Genomic DNA, 25,852 nt, shown 5'->3' on the forward strand with positions numbered 1-25,852 from the left:
ATCCTGGATAATCTGATTGGATCCAGATCTGCCTGACAGGATCCACGATCATCTAGCTGAGTCCAGACCTATCTGATTGGGTCCAGATCCGAGACTGATCCAGTCAGATCTGAACCTGGTTAATCTGGATCTGAGATCGGTCCAGATTGAACTGTGTCTGAACTGAAAACCCAGATCCAGACCCAAATGGTTCGGTTTGGACCTTGGTTCCACCGGGTCGGTTCAGACCCGATTCGGTCTGAACCGGTTCGATCTGAATCCGAAATAACCAAACCCGGTTTGGCCTGAACCGGTTCAACCCAAACCGGTTTGGCCTGAACCGGTTCAACCCGAACCGGTTCGGCCTGAACCGGTTCAACCCGAACCGGTTCGGCCTGAACCGGTTCAACCCGAACCGGTTCGGCCTGAACCGGCTCATCCTGAACCGGTTCGGCTTGAGCCAGTTCGCCCTGAACCGATTCAGCTGGAACCGGTTCTCTCCGAACCGGTTCACCCCCACTCACTTAACCCGGTTTGGTCTGGGTGCGACCCGGACCGACTCGGTTCGGTCTGGGTCGCACTCAGGCCGAACATTTTTTTTTTTAAAGAAGGGCTCAGTCTGGGTGCAACCCAGACCGATGGGATCGATCTGGGTCGCCCCCAGACCGACCCGGTTCGATCCGGATGCCCGGACCGAACCGGTCTTCCCCCTTAAAAAAAACGAAAGAGCAGAGCCCCCTTTTCGGTAACAGGGAGGGGCGGCCACCGACCGACCCTCCCCCTGAATATCTGGGGGCATCGGTCGGCGATCGGTGCCGGCCAGCCCCAACGCAGGGAGATCGGTCACCGGCGTCGGTCGGCTGGCCGATCCCCTCTCTCTCTCTCTCTCTCCCACACACTCTGTTTCTGTTTTTTTTTTCATTTTCTGAAACTCGCCGGCAGCCATGGCTGCCGGCCCTCTGTGCTTCCAACCGAAAAGAAAAACGAAGAAGGAGATGGGGAGGAAGGCGAAGACTCACCTCGCCGCCGTCGCTGCCGTCGCCGGTAAACACCTCTCTCTCTCTTTCTCTCTGAGTGGGGTGCGGAAGGAGACCCTGCGTGGGGGTTTTTATAACCCTCACGCAGGGTGAGGGGGTGAGGATAACCTCGCCCCCTCCCGCGGATTTTGGGGGGTGAGGTTTATCCTCACCCCCTTCCCGTTATGCGGTTTCCCCTTTGGGGAAACCGTTTCTTTTATTTTATTTTTTTATTTTTTTAAGCTTATCCCCTCCGGCGACTTTGCCGGAGGGGGTTTTACAGATATCTAAACCAAATCTGAACTGCTGACATCCCCACGGAAAGCCTTTTAGTTAGGGATATAAACTGTTCAGATTTGGCTTGTATGTAGCCAATACCAAATTCGGCTAATCAGATATAGCTAATCAGGCATGGACGGGGGTTCAGATTCAGATGAAAAAAAAAGCTAAGACTGAATCCGAGAAAATACCTATAAATGGATTCAGATATCCATCAGATTCGGTCATGAAATCCTAAACCGAATTCGAGTCTGATTACTAATCAGATTCAGTTTTCTTAACAAATACGACTAATAGAATTCAAAATTCAGGCCGGATATCAGACCAACCAGGTGGTATCCCATGTGGTAAGCGGGGTCCTGCGTCAAGCTGAAGGCCCAGGATTGAATCCCTCTGCCACATGGGGCAGCTGTTGTTCGGGCAGGGGTCCACCTAAACCCAGCTTGCTTATTAAAAAAAATCATGCTGATATCAGACCTATCTGATCCGTTGACATCCCTACTTTCAGTCACTGAGGTTAATGGCAATTAAACACATGCATACCTAATGCCTCTTAGTTTTAGCACATGGTGTAGGATCCATTGCCTTTCATGACCATTTTTTGTGGTTGTTTCTTCAATCCTTAGTCCACAAACTAGATTCTTTTGGATGTAAGAAGAGATGAGAAGGTAATTCAAATAAAGAAAACAAATGGGGACCACTCTTTTATGAAGTATTTTTTAGACTTTGATGATGTGAAATAGTCTCATATTGAAGAATCTCAAAATGGTTGTGGGCTTTATAACCTACATGAAGTTTCTAACACTTGTTCCATAGAACACGAGAATGGGATGGCTATCACACACGCGTGCGCGCACTCGCGTGCTGCATTGTGCCGTGCCGAGCCGAGTCGAGTTCGGGTTCGGGTCCTTTAGGGCCATATCCTTTCTAAGTCCAATGTTCTTTTTGTCCCGCATTACTATTTTTATTTGGATTAAATAATGGGTTAAGAGAAATGGATAACGAATCGTTCTATTATCGGGTCACGTCACTTCGTATTTTGTAACGGGTCTCTTTCACGTTTTGTAACCGTTCGAGAGTTATAAAACGTGGTTAGAGGGATAGAGTTTTAGATATGAAGACGCTTGTGACTTGCGTTTTTGGTTTTCTCTCTCCCTACTATATCTCTCTCTCTCTCTCTCAATTTTTTCTGTGGGTGTTCCCCTGAAAGGGAAGTTCTGCAACATCCGTTCGCTGAGGTTGTCTTCGAAGGACGATCTACCATCGAAGTGCACTGGTTCAGATCGTCGAGGCTATTGTATCCTGAGAGAAGGACGCCGAACCATTTTTGCACCGTATGTGGGGACGAATCTTCTCTAAGGAAAGTATTCTTATACGCCTTAGCCATCCGCAGAATAATAACATATTTTATTTATTGTTCTTATTCTATTCCGTGCATATGTTTGATTTGTTGCCGTTGTTTGGATTTTAATTTTGAACCGGATATGACATGCTTGAACTCTGTTACGATGTGAATCAAATGTTTTATTTGCATGTCATATTATATAAAAAACTGATTTATATCATGATTCTGGTTTTGATTCTAACCATGTTGATTGCATCGGGTTTTATACCGAAAGTAGACATGTTTGGTATACCTGAAAAATTTGTCAGTCAGAATTTCAAGCGCTAGCAACAGTGTATGAAAATCGTGTTCACGACTATAGGCTTGTTATCTGTTCTAGAACTCGAATGCCCTTCGGTTTCTAAGACTAATCTGGATCTTGTTGCTATTAATGTGGCTGTAGAGTGGAAACAGAAGGATGATATATGTCGTGGTTGCATTCTGTTGGTTCTGTCCAACACCTTGTTCGATGTATATTGTTCATCATCTATCACTTTTAAAGCCTTATGGGATCAACTTGACAAAAAGTACAATACCGAAGACCAAGGTCTTGAGAAGTACTCGGTTGCCAAGTTTCTGAAATATCAGATGGTTGAGAGCAAGTTCGTCACTGAACAAGCACACAAGTTTTTGTTGTTGCTTCATAGTTTGGTTGAGGCTGATATAAAACTTCCTGAGAAGTTTCAAGTAATGACCATCGTGGAAAAATTTCTTAAGTTTTGGGTAGACTTTGGTATGTCTCTCAAGCATCGTAGAGGAAAGATCTCCCTAGATGATCTTATGGGTGGCCATAGCCATTGATGAAGAGCATAGGAGTCAGAAATAGGTGGTGATGCCAACTGAACAGCCTAAAGTGAATATGATGACCGGATCTTTTAAAGGCAAGGGACAAAAAGCGAAACCTGCAATAAAAAACCAATTTAAACCTAAGGCCAAAATTCAGAAGAAGGCAAAGAACAAACCGTGCTGGAACTGTGGACAGGTTGGGCACTGCGCTAAGGAATGTCCTTCCAAGAAGGCCACGACTCATGGGACCACAGATGGTACGTCTCAAGTCAATATGGTGACTGAGGTCATTGGGACCAGTACTGAGTATGTTTCTGTTAACCCACAAATATATCATGTTTATGAGCCAACTGAGTGGCTGGTTGACACTAGGGCTAATGTGCACATTTGTGCTGATAAGTCTGTCTTTATCTCATACCAGGCTGCTGCAGGCAGATCCATGACTATATGCAACTCCACGGCTGCAAAGGTGTTGGGGATTGGACGCGTGGATCTGGAGTTTCCTTTAGGATGAGTTTTATCTTTACATAGAGTGCATCATGTGCCTGTAGTTAGAAAGAATATTTTAAGTGGTTCATGTCTAGTTAGAGAGGATTATGAATTTAATTTTAAATGTAATAAAGTTGTTATTTTATATTCTAGAACCTTTATTGGCAAAGGATATTTAGATGATGGTTTGTTTAAACTTCGTGTTGAACATGTTTGCAGTGATAAATTAGAGAATAATGTTTCTTTTGATTCATTGTCTAATGTTGCATATAATATAGAATTATCTAATTTATGGCATAACAGATTGGGTCATGTGAATTTTAATTCTGTAAACGCATGATGAACTTGAAGATTATTCCTGAACATTCCATAGATAAAACTAAAAAATATGAGATTTATTTGCAAGGAAAATAAAGTAGGAAACCATTTCATACGATTGTTAGAGATTCTAAAATAATGGATCTGGTGCATACAGATATCTGTGAGTTTAATGGAGTGTTAACTAGAAATCATAAAAAATATTTTATCACTTTTATAGATGATGGCTCTAAATACTGTTATGTGTATCTGCTAAAATCAAAAGATGAAGCTTTTGATAAGTTTCTTATTTTTAAATATGAAGCAAAAACACAAACTGGTAGAAAACTTAAAAGATTGAGGTTTGATAGAGGGAGAGAATATACCTCTAACAAACTTGATGAATATTGCAAATCTGTTGGCATAGTTCATGAGTTTACTGCTCTATATTCTCCTCAATCTAATGGGATTGCAGAAAAAAAGAATAGAACCCTAACTGACATGATAAATGCTCTATTTGGAAGTTCTGAATTACTTACCTATATGTGGGGGGATGCTCTGAATACAACTTGTTATATTCTAAATAGAGTTTCCCAAAAGCATAAGGATAGTAGCCCATTTGAACTCTAGAGAAATAAGAAATCTAGCTTAAAATACCTCAAAGTGTAAGGGTGCTTTGCAAAGTTACTTGTCCCAGAGCACAACAGAAAGAAGCTGAGTCCTAAAACTGTAGATGTTGTCTTTTTGGGTTATTTAGAGAACAGCTATGCCTATAAGTTCTTAGTAATTAAGTTTGAGATATCTGGCATAGATGTAAACTATATTATTGAGCTTCGAGAAGCTACATTCTTTTAGGATGTATTTCCCATGAAAGTTGGTGTACCTATGAATCTTCTTTCTTTAAATAGACTTTCAACTTCTGGTTCCATTCTCGAACATGTGAAAATGATCACAGATGTGGGGGTTGAGCCATCTTATTCTCACTCTAGACCAATTGAGTCTGAGGAAGTGGTTGAACCAAGAAGCAAGAGACCACAGATTACCAAGGATTTGGGAAGTGACTATATCACTTACCTGATCAAGGATGATCCTCCCACTTTCTGAGATGCAATGATTTCACCTGAAGCAAGGCATTGGAAATAAGCCATAAAGAGTGAAATAGACTTCATTGTCTCTAATGGCACTTGGGAACTGGTTGACCTCCCTCGTGGTAGCTCTACTATTGGGTGCAAATGGATCTTTAAGAAGAAGTTAAAACCAGATGGATACATTGATAAGTATAAGGCGAGACTGGTTGCCAAGGGGTTCAAACAAAAGGAAGAAATATATTATTTTGATACTTATTCTCTGGTTACTCAGATGACCACAATTAGGGTGCTTATTACACTGGCATTCATTTACGATCTCTCGCTCCATCAAATAGATGTGAAGACTGTTTTTTTGCATTGTGATCTTGAAGAAGAGATCTATATAGATCAACCTGAAGGTTTTGTAGTGCCTGATAATGAAAATAAAGTTTGTAGACTTGTTAAGTCATTATATGAACTAAAACAAACCCCTAAACAATGGCATGAGAAGTTTGATAAAGTTATTTTATCATTTGGCTTTGTTGTCAATGAATATGATAAATGTGTTTATTACAAAGTTGAAAGTGATGCATGTATCATTTTATGCCTATATGTGGATGATATTCTATTGTTTGGTTTCAATATGGGAATTGTAAATGAAACGAAGTCGTTTCTTAGTAGTAAATTTGATATGAAGGATATGGGTATTGCAAATGTGATCTTAAGCTTAAAGCTGACTCGTTCAGCTAAGGGGATAGCTATTTCTCAATCTCACTTTGTTGAGAAAGTACTTAAAAATTTTGGCTATAACCAAAAAAGATTTGTACCAACTTCATATGACCCTTCTACTTCTCTTTATAAGAATATGATTGGTGTTTCTATATCTCAATTAAGGTATTATCAGATTATTGGAAGTTTGATGTATCTTGCAAATTGTACGAGACCGAATATTTCATTCTCGGTAACAAAATTAAGTAGATACACAAGTTGTTCAAATCACACTCATTGGAAGGCATTGGACAATGTGCTTAGGTACCTAAAAGAAACTATTTCTTTAAGTTTGCATTACAAAAGATTTCTTGCCGTTCTTGAGGAATATAGCGATGCGAGCTGGATTGCCATGAACTCTGGGAGTTATGGCATAACAGAGTATATATTTACCTTGAGTGGCGGCGCAGTCGCCTGGAGATCAGTAAAGCAGACCATCTTGTTACGGTCTACTTTTGAGGCTGAGCTCTGTGTTTTAGATATTACAAGAATGGAAGTTGAATGGTTAAAGGGACTTTTAGAGGAACTTCCTTTAATGAGCAAACCAATTTCTGCAATATCTGTGCATTATGAAAATATGGCCACAATTACAAAGATCAAAAGTACAAAATATAATCAAAAGTAGAGGAGACACATCCAAGTCAAAATAAAATCTGTAAGAAAATTGGTGTCTCAGTTAGTGGTTGTTGTAGACTATGTTGGATCCAAAGAGAATACAGTTGATCCATTAACAAAAGGACTAGATAAGTCATTAGTCCTGAAATTCAGAGAGGGGATGAGAGTAAAACTCATCAGTAGTTCATCTACAATGACAACCCAACCTATCTAAGTGGAGATCCCACAAAGTAGGTTCAATGTGATAATAACAAACTTTAGGGTGAACTGGATAACATCTTCTTAATGTGATGCTATGTATATGTGTCTTTTCTCTTGATTACTTTAGAAAGATGTTGTAGCTGCAAGTTAAGGAAGAGTTAAAAATCTGAATGGGTTCAAAGCTTTCTAGGCGAGATGTTAGCAGTGCATCTCTAGAGAAGCTCACCTATGTAAGTGTGACTGTGTGGCCGCAGTTTAAGGAATTAGGTTATTCCTAAAGTCACTCATGAAACAGGATTCGGGCGCATGGCCATTAACTTGCTGCCCTTAAAGATTACAACCAGAACCTTTATCGTGTTGTTGCTAATGGACATTCTTAAATCATAGATTCAAGTTCAAGACTTTAGTTCACTTCGTTCCTGTGAGGGTAAAGTTAGTCAACTAAGGTAGTGGTTCAAACCGGAAGATACCATTACTAAAAGCATGATATGTCCTGTTGCAGATTACCCCATCTTGCATCTTTGTTTTCTCTTATTTTCATTCTTTGAATTTGTGAGAGAATGTTGGATGTAGGAAGAGATGAGGAGGTAATTCAAATAAAGAAAATAAATGAGAACCACTCTTTTATGGAGTGTTTTTTGGACTTTGATGATGTGGAATAGTCCCATATTGAAAAATCTCAAAAAGGTTGTGGGCTTTATAACCTACATGGAGATTCTAACATGTGTTCCATAGAACAAGAGAATGGGATGACTACCACACACATGCGCACGCGCGTGCATACCTACCACACCGCACTGTGCCGAGCTGAGCCGGGTTTGGGTAATTGGCTCTTTAGGGTCATATCCTTTCTAAGTCCAATGTTCTTTTTGTCTCGCATTACTGTTTTTATTTGGATTAAATAATGGGTTAAGAGAAATGGATAACGGATCATTTCGTTATCGGGTAACGTCACTTCATATTTTGTAATGGGTCTCTTTCACGTTTTGTAACCGTTCGAGGGTTATAAAACGTGGTTAGAGGGCTGGGGTTTCATATACGAAGACGCCTATGACTCTTGCGTTTTTTGTTTTCTCTCTCCCTGCTATATCTCTCTCTTGGTTTTCCTTATGGGTGTTCCCCTGAAAGGAAAGTTCTGCAACATCTGTTCGCTAAGGTTGTCTTTGAAGGACGATCTACCATCGAAGTGCACCGGTTCAGATCGCCGATGCTATTGTATCCTGGGGAAAGGACGCCAGATCCTTTTTGCACCGTATGTGGGGATGAATCTTCTCTAAGGGGAGTATTCTTATACGCCTTAGCCTTCCGCAGAATAATAACATGTTTTATTTGTTGTTCTTATTTTGTTTCGTGCATATGTTTGATTTGTTGCCTTTGTCTGAATTTTGGTTTCGAACCGGATATGACATGCTTGAACCCTATGATGTGAATCAAATGTTTTATTTGCATGTCATGTTATATAAAAATCTGATTTATATCATGATTCTAGTTTTGATTCTAATAGATCCATCACTCATAGTCAAGGATTTTGTAAGGCCCTACATAAGATACATGCTTTTTAGTCTATTTTGTTGCCATTAGATTTGTATACTTGGACTCTTGGGAGAATGGGGATGGTCCACCCCTTCAAAATCTGTATGTTAGATATGTTTTTCAGCAAATCTAACCATATGGATATGATCTCTATAGTTAAACATATCAACAAACTCTTGGATCAAAGTTTTTTTTATGTATAGATAAGATTTTATAATGTAGAAATTTTCATAAGTTTCAAAACCCTTGATTTTTGAACCATTGTAAAACTTATTATCTGCACATCAAAAAAGTTTTATCAAAGAGTCTATTCATGTATTTTCAACCATGGAGATTACATCCATGTGATCAGATTTGCTAAAAAACATATCTAGCACACTGTTTTTGAAGGGGAGGACAGGGGGTGGACCATCCCCTTCTCGACTGTTGGACATATATGACACAGGGACAAGCCATTGCGGGTCCCTTGTTGAGGGATACCGCATGCTACATGACACATTAATTATGACATGTATGGGCAACGTTTTATTATTTTGAATGAGGCCAACATTTTTCCAAAAAAAAAAAGTTATTATATTCACATATGGAAAAAATTAAAAACTTTTAATTAAAAATTAAAAACCATGTGCTATTGTTTTTAAAATTTTTGTGCACTCATGTCTCTATTCGTATCGAGTCATAGTTCTCCGTCTTTGTGACAAAGTGGACATGCCTAATGTTAGTATAAAATTACAATGCTAGAAATTAGTGGAATTTTCTCAATGCAAAGTCATCCTGTTACTTTCTAGAGTTTTCATCATCCATGTTAGCACAAAAGAGTGATTTTTTTCTTCTTTTTTTTGATATTTACACAGAGAAACTGCCCCTGGAAACAGAGACCTAGTCGCACTGCTGCACTTACAGTCACTGTCCTAGCGGTGTAAAACTCTGTAGGCTTACCCGTTGCCCCCGGGGAGTCACCACACAAAAGAGTGATAGTTTAAATGTGGTAAATTTCCCATATGGGCTGAGCCTTTGGGAGCTCCTTGTCTATGAACTTCTTCCTCACAATGATCTTATCGATCATGAGTCGCATGACCACATGAACATATTACCTATCACTGGATTTTTTAATTTAACATATAATATGACGGAGGTTTTGCAGAGAAAACCCCATTTAGCTTCTTATGTGGTTTCATAAGGTCGGGTCCATTAATTTATCCAATTATGCTATATTCAGTTATATCTAATTCAATGATACTTTCCTGCAAACGGCATGTGATCCAGTTTTAGGCAAATAGAATTTTAACATATAATATGAAGGTTCATGTTTGTTTTCTCATGTATTTATATATGGATTTGAAGATATACAGCCTTGCTGAATCCAAAACTGACTAAGAGAAATGGATATCATTGTAGCCATATCCAGATGTGGGCACACTAGATCCAAGTTCCAACCAATGTTGCGAATCTCAGCATCGGAAAATCTCAACTGCAAAAATTCTTCCGAAGATTTGTAAGAAGTCTGTTAAATTTTAAATCTTGGGGAAATGACGCTAGATAAGAAAAGTGTATTGTGGCACCAAACTACCCATAATTTATGTAATTTGTAAAAGTAAAAAGTAACCCTTTAACCATGTTTAGCATGAGCATGTTCTATTTACTATTTTTATTGTTAATTGTGATGTTTTGGGTCACATTCTTAAGCCATCTTCATCATTTTGAATAGTGAGCTAATGATTTTTCACCAGTTTTAAAAGTGAATCGTATTGCATGATAGAAGATGGTTAAATGTATTAACATAGTTAATAACAAAGCTGAACACATCTATACAGTTAGATCCAATATTTGGTGGCTAGGTCCATGCAAACAAGAATACGTACCATCTAAAACCGTAATAGATTTTGCTCAAAAATATAAGATATATGAATATGCAAATCAATAAATAAAATGTTTATTATGCTACAAGTTTCTTCTTCCCGTGGTACCTATCAGACCGGATTAACTACCTCAAGCGAGCAGTCCATGATGGAAAGAGCATAAAAAAATATAAAAGGCATTTTGGTCTAGTTCATATTTCAATAAAATTGTAGTACGGAGAAAATTGATGGAGATGTAAATCATAGGATAAAGATTGGGTGGATGAAATGGAAAAGTGCAACTGGAGTATTGTGCGATCGTAAAATGTCATTGTGGTTGAAGGAAAAGTTTTATAGGACGACAATTAGGCCCGTTTTACTATATAGTACGAAATGTTGGGCTGCCAAGAGACATCATATTCAAAAAATGAGTGTAGCTGAGATGCGTATGCTTAGATGAATGTGTAGAAATACAATAAAAGATAAGATTCGAAACGAGGAGATACGTAAGAAGGTAGGCGTTGCATCCATTGAAAATAAGATGAGAGAGAATCGTTTACGGTGGTTTGAACATATTCTGTGAAGGCCTAATGATGCTCCAGTTAGAAGAATGGAGAAATGAAAAAATATATTAATTAAAAGAGGTCGGGATAGGCCTAAGAAGACTTGGATGGAGATGATAGGAAAGGATATGAATGCTTTGAACATCACGGAGGACGAGGACATGGCATTGGATAAAAATGATTGGAGGAGAAGGATTCATGTGGAAGACCCAAAATGATTTTCTTTTTTGGTTCATATCGCCGACCCCAGTTGTTTTGGGATAAAGGCGTAGTTGTTGTTGTAATATTCTAAAATAGATGATATTCTAAAATGCATTTTTCAAGATAACACTGTGGTTTTTAAAATATCACAGTAAAATCATGATTTTGACTCCTCTCCTTTGCTCTCTATTTTCTTTTCTTTTGATCACTTCATATGAGAGAGAGAGAGAGAGTTCATCCTCTTTTCATCATTGGTTTTTTTTTGGAAAAAATAATATGAAAATGTTTTAATCAATGATTGTGCTTAACATGATAATTTTTAATATAAAAATGTATTTATTTGAATGTTGAAAATTTGGTACTGTGTATACCATTAATTTTTCAACTCCCAAAAAATCTGACACATCAGAAAAAATATGATCCAAGGGCAGGGTTCTACTAAATCAAACATGTAGATCATATTTGGTCAGATGTCCAAAATAAATAAAGAATACATTTTTTTTCACTAAAGGGTTTCTTGCTCTACACTAACTAGAAATTAAGGCCATACCATACATTAAGCTCTTTCTTTCTGTCCTAGCTTGACCAAACAGTAGAGACAAATAAAATAAAAAATCTGCATGCACCCCACCACCATGCTTCGCTTTGTACTGTTAAAAGCATCTTCCTCATGGCTTACGTCATACAATTTTCCATTTCCATATAAAACACCTTTCATTTTCCCTGTTTCAGTAGGATTCCTCAAACAGCGGAATGGGACTCTCAGCTATAAAAGCTCATGCATGCTTTCATGTGCAGAGGGCTTTTGCTTAAATTAGTTGATTTGCCTACCAACTCTAATAGGGGCTTTGGAAGTAAAGAAAAAAGTGGAAATTTTTTGTCAACATGTGAAAAAATAGAATCTTTGAAAGATATATTTTTCAATGGGGGACGGGAATTTTTTTTCAATGTACGAGGTGGAGAAAGTTTTCTTTGAAAAGTTTTCACACATTGTAGGGTGACCGTACGTCCCAGGCCTCACGTATGAAAGTTTTAAAATTCTTAAGACCCTGTTTAATTGAGAAGGATCTGAGATCCGAGGTGATCTCATATCATGAAATTTAAAGTTAGATCTGAAATCTAATATATATATATATATATATATATATATATATATATAGAGAGAGAGAGAGAGAGAGAGAGAGAGAGAGAGAGAGAGATGAGTTTTATGTATTCCTGGCTTGACCTCCTCCCATCAAGCGAGAGATTCCTGAATTCGGAGATGTTTTTAGATCTCAAATTCGCTATCTAAGATCCCAAGTTTGCGAAAACAATGATCTTAGTGTGAACCCCATATCAAATTTGATCCTCCAATATTAGTTTTGCCATAATCAAAATTAACTTAAGAAAAGTTTTACTACTTGATGAAGAAGCATAAGGAATCATTTGGATCTAATCTGTAGTTTGAATTTTTATCATTTGAATTATTTTTGCATTTTGAGTCATTTGTAACCGATACCGAATTTATGTATTAAATCCACTATCCAGATTTTATTAAATTAGGATAAGTTTATCTTTTAAAAAGGTTATCATATTAGGTAGTTTACTTGAATTAGATTTAGGTAAAATATCTTATTTATAGATGACAGAGCTTTGTAGATGGACAATGGGATTTTGATAATTGATTTATTTTTATTTTCTTAAAATTATGCATTAATTGTTCTTTATTTTCCATTGTTTCTGCTTTCCTAGCGCAAATATATAAGCAACTTAATTAAAAAAAGTTGGCAAATCGAGGATTCAGTTTGCATCTGAAAGTGGGTGTTGGCTTGTGATACGGTCATGTTTTCATTGAGTGGATCCTGTACGCGTGTAACCAATGTCATCGGAATCGGTATCAAGCCTGAATCTATTTTCAAAACAATTAAGAGAATTGGCCGATTCAGACTCTGAACCGAATCCAACTGGCCAATTTTTAATTAACATGTGCCAGTAAAATATTAAAAAATATTTTAAACATTTTTAAATATTAAAAAATAAGTTGAATCTTGAGAATCGAATTTTGGCCAATACGGTACGAATTGGCTGATTTGCAATAATACTGGCAACACAGTGTAACTCCCTTGTAGTGGGAATGTTAGGAAAACAAAGGAGTCTTGGCCCCAAATGAAAATCGGTGTCTTACCATGGTGAGAGAATGATTCTCATGTGTCCCATTATTCATATTCAAGCAAACTTCAGAAAACGGGAGTGGGAGTAGGTCATATTTAGACCCATTTTACTCACTTTTCATGTGATCCCAACATAGATTGTCTACATTGTCGTTTGGAATCATATGATTTTTTTTCACATGTGATTTGAAATTACATAAAGACGCAAGCAAACAAACCCTAGACACGCATGCAAATGGTTCTCTTGAGTGTTTTTCCACGAAAAAACAACGCAAAATTAGAATCACCTGGTTGTGGAATAGTCCTTTGGATTCCCTCTAATAGGGATGGCACTGGACTGGGGGAAAACGGGCCCGTCCCACCTTGCCCTATTTGGACCACGGATGGAGGACTTGAAATGGGGATGGAGGCAAGAACGAAGGTTAAAATCAAAACCCATGTGGGGATAGAGGCATGGATGGACTTACGCATTTCTCCGCCCCGCCCCGACCCGTCCCATCCCCAAACCTTCTTTAAGGATGGCAATAGATCGAGGAAAAACGGACCCCACCCCACCGCGTCCCATAGCATCCCCAATCCTTCTTTTTTTAAGGATGGCAATAAACCGAGGGGAAATGAACCCTGCCCCGTCTCATCCCATTTGGAGTGGGGATAGAAAGAGGAATGGTGGCGAGGATGAAGGTTAAAATCAAAAACCATACAAGGATGAAGGGCAGGATTTTGAGACGGGGCAGGGGTGGAGACCTTGTCCCTCAACCCGAGTCCACTGCCATACCTACCCTCTAAATCACCAGTCTCACGACACTGTCACACCATTTATATTTCTTACTAAAGTATGGTTGTGGCGATTGTTAATCGATAGTATGCACGGATACAGTGACCCTGGCCCAAACCCAATAAAAGCTGGTTTGGGTTGGCAACAGGCCAGGTTTTGGGATCATGCCTGCCGGGGCGTAAAGGGTACCAGCTCCAAAATTGAGTCTGCTGGTCCATTGTCCACTCTTTGCTGGTAGGAATCCAAAGCATGAGCAAGAAATTCAATAAATTTGGCTGTTTTTATGTTCAAGGTAGGGATGCAAATGGGTCGGATTCAGGATGGAGGTTTTTGTCATTTTTGGCTGTTCCGACCCGATCTGCAACCAACTCTCTCATCTATTTAGCAGTTCCGATTGGATCCTTTTGCATCCCTGGTTCAAGGGAGCGTAACTGTACCCTTTGGATAGAAAAAAAAAAATCCAGGAAACTCTTGGATATTGTAACGACTAACGAGAACTCACAAAATCTAGAAAAGAGCGGAGTTTTCGGTGCTCCTCCATTTGTACCGCATCGCGTCCACGTGGCGCCATTTCCGTTCATCCGGCCGTTAGATTATGGACTGTGGGTCCGTATCTGCGTCTACACGAAGTGTGTGAATCGATCACGCAACTGGCGTGAGTACGTGGCCTGTATCGCCCGTCCACTACATTCCGAAACAGTGCATATCTACCAACCACGGCAGATGATGAGGAGTCAATCTCGAGGATCTGACGGTTGGATATGTAACGTCAAATATGGACGGCCGAGATCTCTTGTTCTGTCAAGCGGACACGGCGGGAAACCAGATTAGGAGGACGCAGGGGGAAATTAAAGGTGGGCCCGTGTCGAGATAAGGACTACACCCAATCAGGATAGAAAAAACCATCTCCGTGGGCCCGTCCTCGAGATTTTCATAAATCCTCAGCTGCCCCCCTAATCCATTGTTCTAATTCCCTAAAAAAACCCTCGCAATTCTTTTGAATGACAATCAATTATTGGTGAATCGGAATCGGAATCGGAAGTACGTGAATTTCTCTCATGGTTCGAGTCGTAACACAAGACGATTCGTTTTCGATCGTCTCAACTTCATAATCTAAGGGCAAAATAATCATTTCGGAGATAGCAGGAGACATAACCGGCAATCTTTACGAACAAAACACAAGAACCGTAATTGGCGAGGCCTACGGGGGCTCGGAGCGCAGTGGTCACGACGTGTCTCTCTCCCATTGGACTAATCCAGCTCGTCGGGATTCAGGACAGCAAAGAGGAAAAACCCCTACCCCGAGACACCAACTTTCTTCACTGTCTCTCCTGTTTTTTGTTTTTCTCTTTTGATTTTTTTTTGTGCGATAATCTTCCTTGTTGTCACAGTCGGAGATGATGCTGATGCTGATGACGGTGATGATGGGCATCGATGCTGGTCGCAGCCGATTAATCGCCAAATAGATTCGGCGTTTCAAATTCCGTCAGATCGCCGTCTTCGGGAAGCAGCGGAGGAGGAGGAGGAGATGCTGGAAGGGGAGGAGAGAGGGAGGGTGGGCGTGGCCGCTGCAACAGCTGTATCGAATGGGCCTGCTGCATCGTCTCCGGTGCAGAACAGCTGCCCCTGCGAGGAGGGGAGCGAGGAGGAGCTGTCCGTACTGCCGAGGAACACCAAGGTGGTGGTCACCGGGAATAACCGCACCAAGTCGGTGCTCGTCGGTCTCCAGGGCGTCGTCAAGAAGGCCGTCGGCCTCGGTGGCTGGCATTGGCTCGTACGCCCCAGTGCATCCCTTCTTCGCTTCTCTCTTCCTCCTCTTATTCTTCTTTTTCTTTTTCTTGAATTTACGTTATTTTTCGGAATTTTCTGATTGCGCAATTTAAAGTTCGGTTTTAGGTTAGTGTTTTTGTGAGAAATGTGGAGGATCGGACCGAATCTCGGTTTTAATTGTGTTTGTTACTTGAATCGGGGATATTGCATGCAATTCTTGTAGTCAGAATTTTTTTATTTTGGTTTGAATCGTGTTTGGATTTTGTTTGTCTTTGATCAAATATGCCAATTTTCTGTAGTTAAATGCGGGAGGTGTTAGTAATTTTTTGTTGAAATTTTCTATTTTGTTAAATCTGGGAAATTGTATGTGGAATTTAGTTGTAGGTTTAATTATGTTTGTTTCTTTAATTAGTGAAAATGCAAGTTCTTTTTTTCCGGTGATTTGTTGTGCTGTAAATTTTGTTTCACTTTAATTATATTTTTTGGAATTTTTATGTATTTTGGGTTTGTTTTGCTTAAATTAGTTATAATGAAATATTTAATTTATTTTTTTCATTTTTATTTTGCGTTGATCTCCTATGTTGAAATATGCATATTGTTGAGTGTGTCTTGGTTTTGTTATTGTTGTTGTTTTTTGATATGTTGTGTATTGTAAAATGTAGAGGCATGCATTGTTTTAATTTGGGGTAATGCACTTTCCTATATTATTGCATAATTTTAGGACCGCATTTTTTGTTCATTCATTGGGGTGTTTGGCATTTGTTGGATTGAGATGAATTATTTTGTGACAATACTTTTTTTCTTTCCCTTTTAATTGGTGTTTGTGGATTCGTGTTAGTGTTGAATGATCAGTTGTATGAAGTTGTTTTGGTTACCTTTTTGTTTTGTACAACATGACTTGGTGTAATTTCGCCAGGTTCGCATTGAAGGTATTTTTGTGCTACTGTTTTTATTTACTGCAATTGGTTATAATGAAAATGTCAGATTTCTTTTGGAGTAATTTTTGTCTTGGAAATTTTCATGTTTTTAGCTTTTTTCCCCTCTTATGCTTTCTCCTTTTGGGGATTTTTTGCGTTTAATCATCTTCGTCTTTTGGATTTTAGTTTTCCTAGTTTTTGTTAATTGCAATGTGATGTGTTGAAATGTAAACTATGTTGTTTGCCCATGAAAATGCAACAATGCGTCTCTTGCGGTCAAATTTGGACAGTCTTGGGGTTTGGTGTCTTTGTTTTCTTTGTTTGTCTTTGTGGAGCGGATCCTGTTGCCCATGCCTTCTTTTTACATGATTTATTCGAGAACTTGGTACTGTCTGATTTGTCATTTATTTACTGAAGCTTGTGTTCTCTCAACATTTTGTGGGGGGGCACGGTGGTAGCTGGACTTGGGTTGAACAATCATTGATGCTTGTCTCTACTTGGCCATCACAAAAAAAGATACGATTTGTGGTTGTAGATGCTAGGTTGTTCTATTCTCTCGAATCTTTCTGCATGTTTAATATGATTGTCATATTTTTTTCCTCTTTTCCGTGAATTGCCAGTGTGGAAATTTGCATGATTTTTTTCTTTCTGCTGGTGAAGTAGTGATGCTTTCCACTTTTTCTTTTGCTTTTCTCCCCTTCGAAAAGCAGAATGGCCCATGTTTACTTTACAATTTTGTTAATTATTTTTCTGAAACTTCAAGGTTAACTTGTTGGAAATCAGTGAGCCTTTCAAAACTCTAAGCAGTGCTCAAAGGCTTCTTTTCTTCTTTTTTTCTTCCTTTTGTTTCTATAAATTTAGAATTCACGATGGCATTGCAGTTTTGTGACCGTTTTATATTATAATTTGTTAATTGCAGGTTCTCACCAACGGTATAGAGGTGAAACTGCAGAGGAACGCTCTTAGTGTGATCGAAGCCCCCACTGGTCATGAGCAAGATGATGACATTGAATGTGATAATATGCAATGGCAGTCCTCTGATCTAGGTATATTTGATTGCTTTCCTCTGTAGTCTTTTAAATATATATTTTCTTAATTCAATATTATGGCATATAGATATATTGTCTAACAGTAATTCTTAAGGGTTCTTATGTAACGGAATCTGGTCTTGGGATGCCTTTTATTTTACATTTACTCGTATTTGTGATTATTGCTCGAAGAAATGGCTTAAATAATGTTGGAAATTCTATGTTGATGCTAGTGTTGAGATATCTTTTTCTGTAAAATCGGGTTAAGCCTCTCCCTTTTGTGAGTTCTAGGCACATTTTTTGTACTGCATTGAATTACTGACCATGTTAATATTTGTTGTTAACTAATATGATTTTTTTTCAGGAAATGCCCTGAAAAATATGATCACACTTTTTCTATCTTGCAATTGTGTCATCGTGAGCGGACTCTTTTATTGGTTTCTGGTTAAGAGGCCTGTTGAAAGCCAACTTATTAAGTCATCTCTCCATCTGTGCTGTCTGGCTCTTTTAGACTTTTAGTCTTTTACCATTCAGTATCTTACTGAAATAGCCATCTATTGGATCCTTTGCTTCCATGGTCCAGTGATTGCTGACTGATTTATTTGTACATTGTGTTAGATGATTAACCCTTTACATGAATCATCATCAACTGTTTGTCGCTCTCTTTTTCTCTCATTCCCCTCCACTAATTTGTTTTCCAACTATTGCAGCATCTGATGACACCCAAAAGTCCCATAGGCCAAAACTGAGGCAACACAAATCCATAGGATCTGTGCACAAAGCAATGAGCAAATCTAATTCCTTTGATTCACATTCTGTGGGATCTGTGTCGCCATCTCATGGAGCAACGGTAATGTCTTTTCATGTGTATTCTGTTTGTCAAGATCCTATACCTAAGATAGTCTGAATGTATTGCAGAATGTTGACCTAAGCAAATTAGAAACAACTGCACTATGGAGATACTGGAGGCATTTCAATCTTGTGAGTCTCTTGCTTTATCACCCACATTACTTGAAAGAGAATGTCGTCTGTTGCTTATCTTTTTCACTTATGTGAGGCTGGTGTTGATTCTTACTGGTCATCACCAGGTGGATGCCATACCTAACCCATCGAAGGAACAGCTGGTTGATGTTGTTCAGAGGCATTTCATGTCTCAGGTATTTTTCTACTGCCACGCTTATCAAATCTGATTCCTGAGATTGCTGTATTACTCTTGTGAAGAAATAGGAATGGTTGATTCAAATTTTCACGTTGAACCCAATTGCTTTCTTCCATTCTTGAAGCAATTGGATGAGTTGCAGGTCATTGTAGGATTCGTACATGCTGCAAAGAGGTTGAAGACAGTCTGCAATTAATCATTCGTTTCCTGGAGGCGATCAAGTTTACACCAACTAACAAAAGATTGGTACCTTCAGTTTGACTATTTGTAGCTATCTTTGTATCATAATTGTATCTTTTTTCGCTTTTTCTTGGCAACCCTTTGGCCGCGAATGTGGTGTCTACATGTGAGTCCTGTAATATAATACGTAGATATATAAGATCTAAAACCATTGGAGCGTTTAAAATTTTAAATGTTAAAACCGATCTCTTTGTTATGGCTAAATTTGAATGAATGTTCAACCAGCTGTACCTGGTGTTCAGTGAATGAATGTTCGACCAGCTGTACCCCGTGTTCTGTTTCTGTCAACATTTTTATTTTTATTTTTTGTTTTTTGTTTACGCCAACATTTTTAAATGTTTGTCCATATTATCTAACATCAAATTTACAAGTGATGAATGTTTCTGTGTGTGTGTTAGAGATGTGATGTCTGCTGTAGATATGTCATACTTGTGTCAATTTTGGTATCATTCTATCAATGTCACTGTCTCATTATTGGGAAAATCTTGGTGAGGAGAATTTTTTGGAAAACATTGGGAAAATATCGGCATATATAAAAATAGATAGTCATAGGATTCTACGTGAAAGAATTTTTTGACATTGTATTGGCCTTTAATATCGGTGATATTTTCGTCATAGGATTCTATTTATGGGGTCTGCTCATTTTTAGTTTTTTACCACCCTACTTTCTAAGACCTTTTTTTTATCCTTTGTTGGTGAAGAGCGTCATAATTGCTGCGTGAACTAACGTTTACTCATTAATTCATTTCCGTGGACGTGTGTCTGGATGCTGAAACAGGCGAAGTCATTGTTTTTATGTCAAAATTTATGGCGAGTTGGCAACAATCTGCAACACTTAATTATTCACTTTTTTGTCTATGGACGGGAAACTACCCTCGGAATCAGACATAGTTGTTCTGGCTAAGCGTGCTGAACTCACCGTCGGTGTCCCGACCGTGTAAACCCGCGGTGCACCCCTTCCCTTCAGGGAGTTGCCAAGCTTCGGCTGGGTAAGGTCTTATACTTTGCCCTCATTGATGCAAGGGTCGACGATCATTGAAGACCACCCACCTTGTGGCCCTTTGGCTTGTGTCAATGGTTTGTTCAGTTTGGACAAAATGAACAAAAAGGATGGAAAAGAACATTGGTTCTGTTTGTCCTGTAACAACTGTTTCAAGTCTAACGTTGATGCTATGTTCCAAATGTCTGTTGTTTGAGACCAAGGCGATGCCCTGCTTGTCAGAAAGATAAACGGCAGCAGGGGCATGCCCTTGCTTGCCGGAAAGATAAACGACAGCAGGGGCATACCCCTGCCTGTTGAGAAGAGCCATGGCAGCAGGGGCATACCCTTGCATGCCGGAAAGACCTACGACAGCAGGGACGTGCCTTTGCCTGTCGGGAAGCAAACAGTAGCAGGGGCGGCTGCCCCCGACAGAGAGAGAGTGGGAGGACACAACAGAGGGGCTGCCAGCCTCCTGTCAGCCCTCCAGCAACAGAGAAAATGAAGGAGGGGGGAAAAGAAGACAGAGGGAGAAAGATAAGGGGGAGGCACGGTAGGGGGCCACCAACCTTCCAACGAACACAAAGAGTGAGGGGGAGGCATGGCAGGGGCCGGCAGCCTTCCGACAAACAGAAGAAGAATGAAAGAAGAAAAGGAAAAATACCTGGAAAAGGGGGCGCTGTCGTCGATGTCGGGCTCTCCCGTGAAGTCGTCGGTGACAGTCGTGACAGGTTGTCAAAGAGGGAGAGGAAGACGGGAGAAGAAGAAGACGAGGAGGAAGTGGGTACATGCGAGGTTGCCGGTGATAGCAATCAGAATAAGGAAGAGGCGGCGGCGGCAGGGCTTGCTGGAAACCGCAATGAGAGAGAGAGACTTCGGGAGGAGGCACAGGCAAGATGGTTTGATGCGCCCATCGAGAATTTTTTGTTCTTTTTGTTCCTGTTATTTTTGTAACAAGGAGAGGGTGAAACGAAAATAACATACTTATAAGAACGTGGCGGATGCACGGAACATCATCCGCCGTGTTCAATGTTTGTTGAAAACTGTCGTTCTTAGCCTAATTTTCGTCTGAATGACACTGAGAACGGCCCATCAAACATACCCTAAAGTACTGAATGTGGCGATCCCAATGAACTCTTTTTTAAAAGAGGAACTGAAAGTGAGGAAGTTCTATGCCGATTACCTGATTATCTGGAAACAAGTGCAGGAAGGACACTGAAAAGCTCAATTTCCTCCACTATTCCTGGCTTCCCTTAGCCACCTGGACCCAAACACTACGTCTGTATCCATGGAGTGTACGATTGTGCCGGGGATGGGAGGCAAAATGGTCAAATTCTCTAATTGTCCTTCTCTTTTGCATTTAATTGTCTGCGGGAGGCAGGCTCCACCTACTGTAGACAGCTTCTTGCTACCTTTTCATAAAGAGGGAATCAGGGGAAGTTCCAATTACCTCACTTGATTGCCGCTCATGACCGGGTAGTTTGGTTTAAACTGTGAATTTTGGTTTATCTATCTATTGCGTGTTGTCAATGACTAATTGTCAATTTGATTGTGTTTTCTGCAACTGTGTGGCCTTGGATGTCATTAAAGATGGAGAGGCTCCTGCCTGATGTACTGGTGACTTCGCCCAGGATTACCTTGCAGGGGGCACCGCTGATCAAGTGACCCAGATTTCGGCTAGGGTTTCTCGTCATCAAAAATTAAAGATGGGAGGGTTAGTCTTGTAGGCAGGATTTATTTTGGAAAAAGCCTATTGCTAAACATGGCCATTTTTTTTTTAAAGGCAAGCTGTGGTTAAGCAGACCCCCTCCCCCAGTAGTTATTATTCAACGTACCACTGGGTTTTGAACCTGCAACGCCCCACCACAAGTAGACGTGCAGCTCCTATCAACCATGCTGAGCCCCACCCATGGTTGCTAAACATGGCCATTTTACTACGTGACATGAGCTAGTTTTATCTGGAAGGCTTTGAGTCTATTATGTGCCATTTACTTCAATGAAAATGTAATTGAACTCAGGTTTAGTCAGGACAGTCTGACCCCAAGCCTTAATGCTTAGATCTGGACATCGGTTTGTGCCTGGTCGGACTGTCCTTGACCTACACGAAATTTGGGCTTTGGGGAAGGTCAGGTCCGATGCGGCCTTGCTGGATTCTTATCATTGTTTGGCTGAAGTCCCTCCATTATCAGTCTGAGCCTCAAACCCAAGCCCATTCCCTCGTAAGGTTGGGTTGAGGCTGCTTTGGCTAGGAAGGCCCCAATTAAGGCAAAACATTTTCCCGTTTGAGCCAAAACCCGTTATGCTAGACCTAGTCCCAGGTAGATTTAGGTGGTGACCAAAATTTGGGCCCAAGTTAACGTTGACAGCTAAGTTAGGCGTGGTTCTTGCTCAAGAAATGAGAAGTTTGAACACTATTTTTTTCTTGGGAAAACTCCTTTTAGTGGCCAGCCTTTTGCAATTAATTCAAAAAATGAATCACGTTTCTGAATTTCTTGATATGGGTATCTGCTCGGGATGCAAATGGATGGGATTTTGGATCCAAAAATACATTGGAAAGTCGGATAGGTTCGGATACGGGACAGTCTTCAAATTTTATAAATTGCAAAATTTGGCTTCCTGAATAGGACCCGTTTGCAACCCTAGTCTCTGCTTTCCTATAAACTGCCACCCAAAGGCCTGAACAACAAACCGAATTAGAGTAATAAACCTTTATAATCAAATGTTCAAAGTATTTAAGCACTTTTTCTTATGAAGATGAATTGAGTAATTTTCAATTTCAATGGACAATGCAGGAGACCAAACATTCGATTTTTTCAAGACTATGGACCGAGGTCCCTGTTTGGAAGTTTCTAGGAAACATGACCCATATCAGAACATTTCAAAAAAGTAAGGTCAAATTTTCCAATTAGGTGCAAAAGGTTGGTCCCTAAATGAATTTTTCCATTTCTTTTTTTTACTATAAATTTGTGACACTGCTTGCAGTGTATAATGCTCCAAATTAGTTTGGTGTTTTCTTCACATGTTTTCAAACACCAGGTGGGGTCATGTTTGCTATTTTTCCCACATTGTTGAAGATTTTTTGAGACGCCTAAAGACACTCATGTTTGTATCCAAGGTATTGCTTAAAAGCAGAAAATAATTTGTCTGCAACCATGAACAAAACTAAATGTGGGCCCTATGAAGCATGAGGCCTCCAACCATTATCCTATGTGATTTGGGACCCTTTTTGTAACATCCTGATCTAAGACTTCGGGAGTCCGAGTTTGGTTGGTATTACTTAACAGAGAAAAAACATACAGATTTTACATATAGAAAATATGGTTAAAATATTTTTTTATTCTTTTTCCAATAACTCATTTTCTTTCACAATGTTCATCGTTCATAACATAAGAAATAACAAGTACATAAATATTTAATAACAAAAAAAATAAAAACTACCAAGTGCTTTGCCGAAAAAAAATAGTTGATCACGTCCTACCTGTGCTAGTGTACTTGAAACCTACAGTTGTAATTATATAGAAGATGAGTCTACAACACAGTAAAAAATAATTATACGTAAATAAATACTTTAACTTACAATTGCAGTGGACTCTAAGCTACTAGTCTGAGTTTAATTTTGACACACCATACAAGTTTTTATATTTTAATTATTCTCTCATTAACTCTCTTAAATACTCTATCACAACAAATTAACCCTAGGTCGGATATACCTGTTATAGTTGTCTATGAGTGTAGCAACCTGCATAGAATATTTCAATTCTATATGTTGGTTAGACAATAAATTATACACTCCTAGTGATTCACAAACCACCAGGTATTGTAGTGAAACAAAAAAAGAACTCCACTGGTAGTTAATCGGGAGGTTAGGCTGAATCTTAATCTGAGCATGGTTCATGCTACATCCTAATCATGATCATTTTCAATCATCCATGATCGTCTAGAGTCTCAAACACTATGTGAGTATAACCCTAAGTCATAAATTGAGTTCAACACATTAAACCACATTCTCAAACTTGTATTTCACTCGTTCTCTCATGAGTGATATCATAAAAAATTTTACGATAAATCTTATTCTTTAATCTTAGGATGACATTAGGGTTTACACTTATCTCATACTAAACACGCAACGATGTAGAGTCTCCATATCGTTAAATTATCGGTGATTCACTCTTCATAATGACTGCACTATGACCGCGAATCAGGTAGTCCTTACCACAAGTTACCATTTTTAAGATTTAAAGGGTTACACATGATAATCTCAATATATCTATTCACATAACATGAATAGAGTAAAAAAACTCAAGTCTAATAATAATCTCATCATGATGTGTTATTAGGACTTTATCACACAGATATGCAATCACAAAATAATCTTTTTCTAATATGCATGACATATCATGACTAACATGTGTAAATAATCATCTCATAATTTCATGCACATCATGTTCACACTCAAAAGCTATCTTTCTAATTATGCTAATTCACGACACTATAATAACATACAACACAACAAAATATATTAACAACTAAAATTATTTATAATATTCCTTACCTCGAATACGAATCTTGTGTTCTAATCGCAATCGAGTCTCAAACGACTCTAATAGCAGGATCTAATCATTACACAAGTTTATTCATATTAATATGCAATATTTCTTATATTTTAATAAAATTACCAAAATACTCTTCCCGAATTGACTCGTGAGACCTTGATTTTTGTACCGCTAATTTGACCAAAACTAAAGGACACAGAGATTCTTCTATACGATAAGTCCAACACACCAAACCTCACTCAATTTCGAGTTTAAAGTGCACAGTTATGCTCATTTTACTAAAATGAATTTTGGGTACATTCGAGGGTACTTTGGTTATTTCAATAATTATCTCAAAATTCAAAGATTATTCACAAACTCGGTCTAGATCTGCTTCTGATTTGGATCTAAAACTATCTGACTGGATCCAAACCCATTTCTGATTTGGATCTAGAATTGGTCCACCCAATTATGAATTTGATCTGGATCCAGAATTATTGAATTGAATCCAGACCTATTCTGACCTAGATCCAGAACTGATCCATTCAGTTAGATCCAGATCTAGTTCTGATCTGGATCCACTACTGATCCAAACCAGATCAAATTGTGTTCTTGATCCAGAATAGTTAGAGAGGATTCAATTATATTTGGATCGATCTAGACTGACTGGATTAGTCTATATCCAAATTCGGTTTGATCAAGATTAGGCCAATTTGGATCCGAGACCCAATCAAACCCGATTTAGTCTGGTTCACACCTAGCCCGGTTTGGTCTGATCGGTCCGAACAGGTTCGATTCAGACCGATTCGACCCAACTTTTTTTTTTACTCTTACCTGGTTTGGTATGTGTCGCACCTAGACCGCCCCCCTCCCTTTAAAAAAAATGAAAGTGGAAGGGGCTATGCCCCTTCCGTCTTTTGAGGTGAAGAGATGGCCAGCCTCTGAGCTGACCCTCTCTCATTTTCTTTGCGGCAGAGGGGTCGGTCGGCTGACACTCTGTCTCTCTCTCTCTCATTCTGTCGTAGTTTTTCTATTTTTTTTAGTTTCTCTGCAATTCAGTAGCAGCCATGGTTGTCGGCTTTCTGCTTGACAAAAAAAAAGAAGTTAAAGAAGAAGAACATACCTGAAGTCGCTGTCATCTGGTAAGTCCCTCCTCTCTCTACAACTCTCTCATTCCCCCCCCCCCTCCCCCCCTCTTTTGCTCTCTTCTTCAAGAAAAGTTTTAATTTCATTTTATATGTTTGGATATTCCTGACCCAAACTGATTAAACCCAACCCTATACAAT

At 39.2% G+C, this 25,852-nt stretch overlaps 1 protein-coding gene across 1 annotated transcript; it reads left to right on the forward strand.

Annotated features, from left to right (window-relative positions):
* Nucleotides 1-15,250: 15,250 nt before the first annotated feature.
* LOC149838618 (uncharacterized) lies at nt 15,251-19,259 on the forward strand. Its single transcript, XM_090006700.1, has 6 exons — nt 15,251-15,715; nt 17,548-17,674; nt 18,367-18,506; nt 18,575-18,637; nt 18,745-18,813; nt 18,940-19,259. The coding sequence occupies exons 1-6, from the start codon at nt 15,470-15,472 to the stop codon at nt 19,009-19,011; spliced, it is 717 nt and encodes a 238-aa protein (XP_089862826.1). The 5' UTR covers nt 15,251-15,469; the 3' UTR covers nt 19,012-19,259.
* The last annotated feature ends 6,593 nt before the right edge of the window (nt 19,260-25,852 follow it).

The sequence above is a fragment of the Nuphar pumila genome, chromosome 5 (genome assembly GCF_984573655.1).
Source record: "Nuphar pumila chromosome 5, dmNupPumi1.hap1.1, whole genome shotgun sequence".
Lineage (NCBI taxonomy): Eukaryota > Viridiplantae > Streptophyta > Magnoliopsida > Nymphaeales > Nymphaeaceae > Nuphar > Nuphar pumila.

Coding starts and splice junctions, on each gene's coding strand:
- LOC149838618 (XM_090006700.1), top strand. CDS start 15,470: ATGCTGGAAGGGGAGGAGAGAGGGAGGGTGGGCGTGGCCGCTGCAACA. Junction 17,675..18,366: donor ATGGCAGTCCTCTGATCTAG/GTATATTTGATT, acceptor CAACTATTGCAG/CATCTGATGACACCCAAAAG. Junction 18,638..18,744: donor ACTGGAGGCATTTCAATCTT/GTGAGTCTCTTG, acceptor GGTCATCACCAG/GTGGATGCCATACCTAACCC.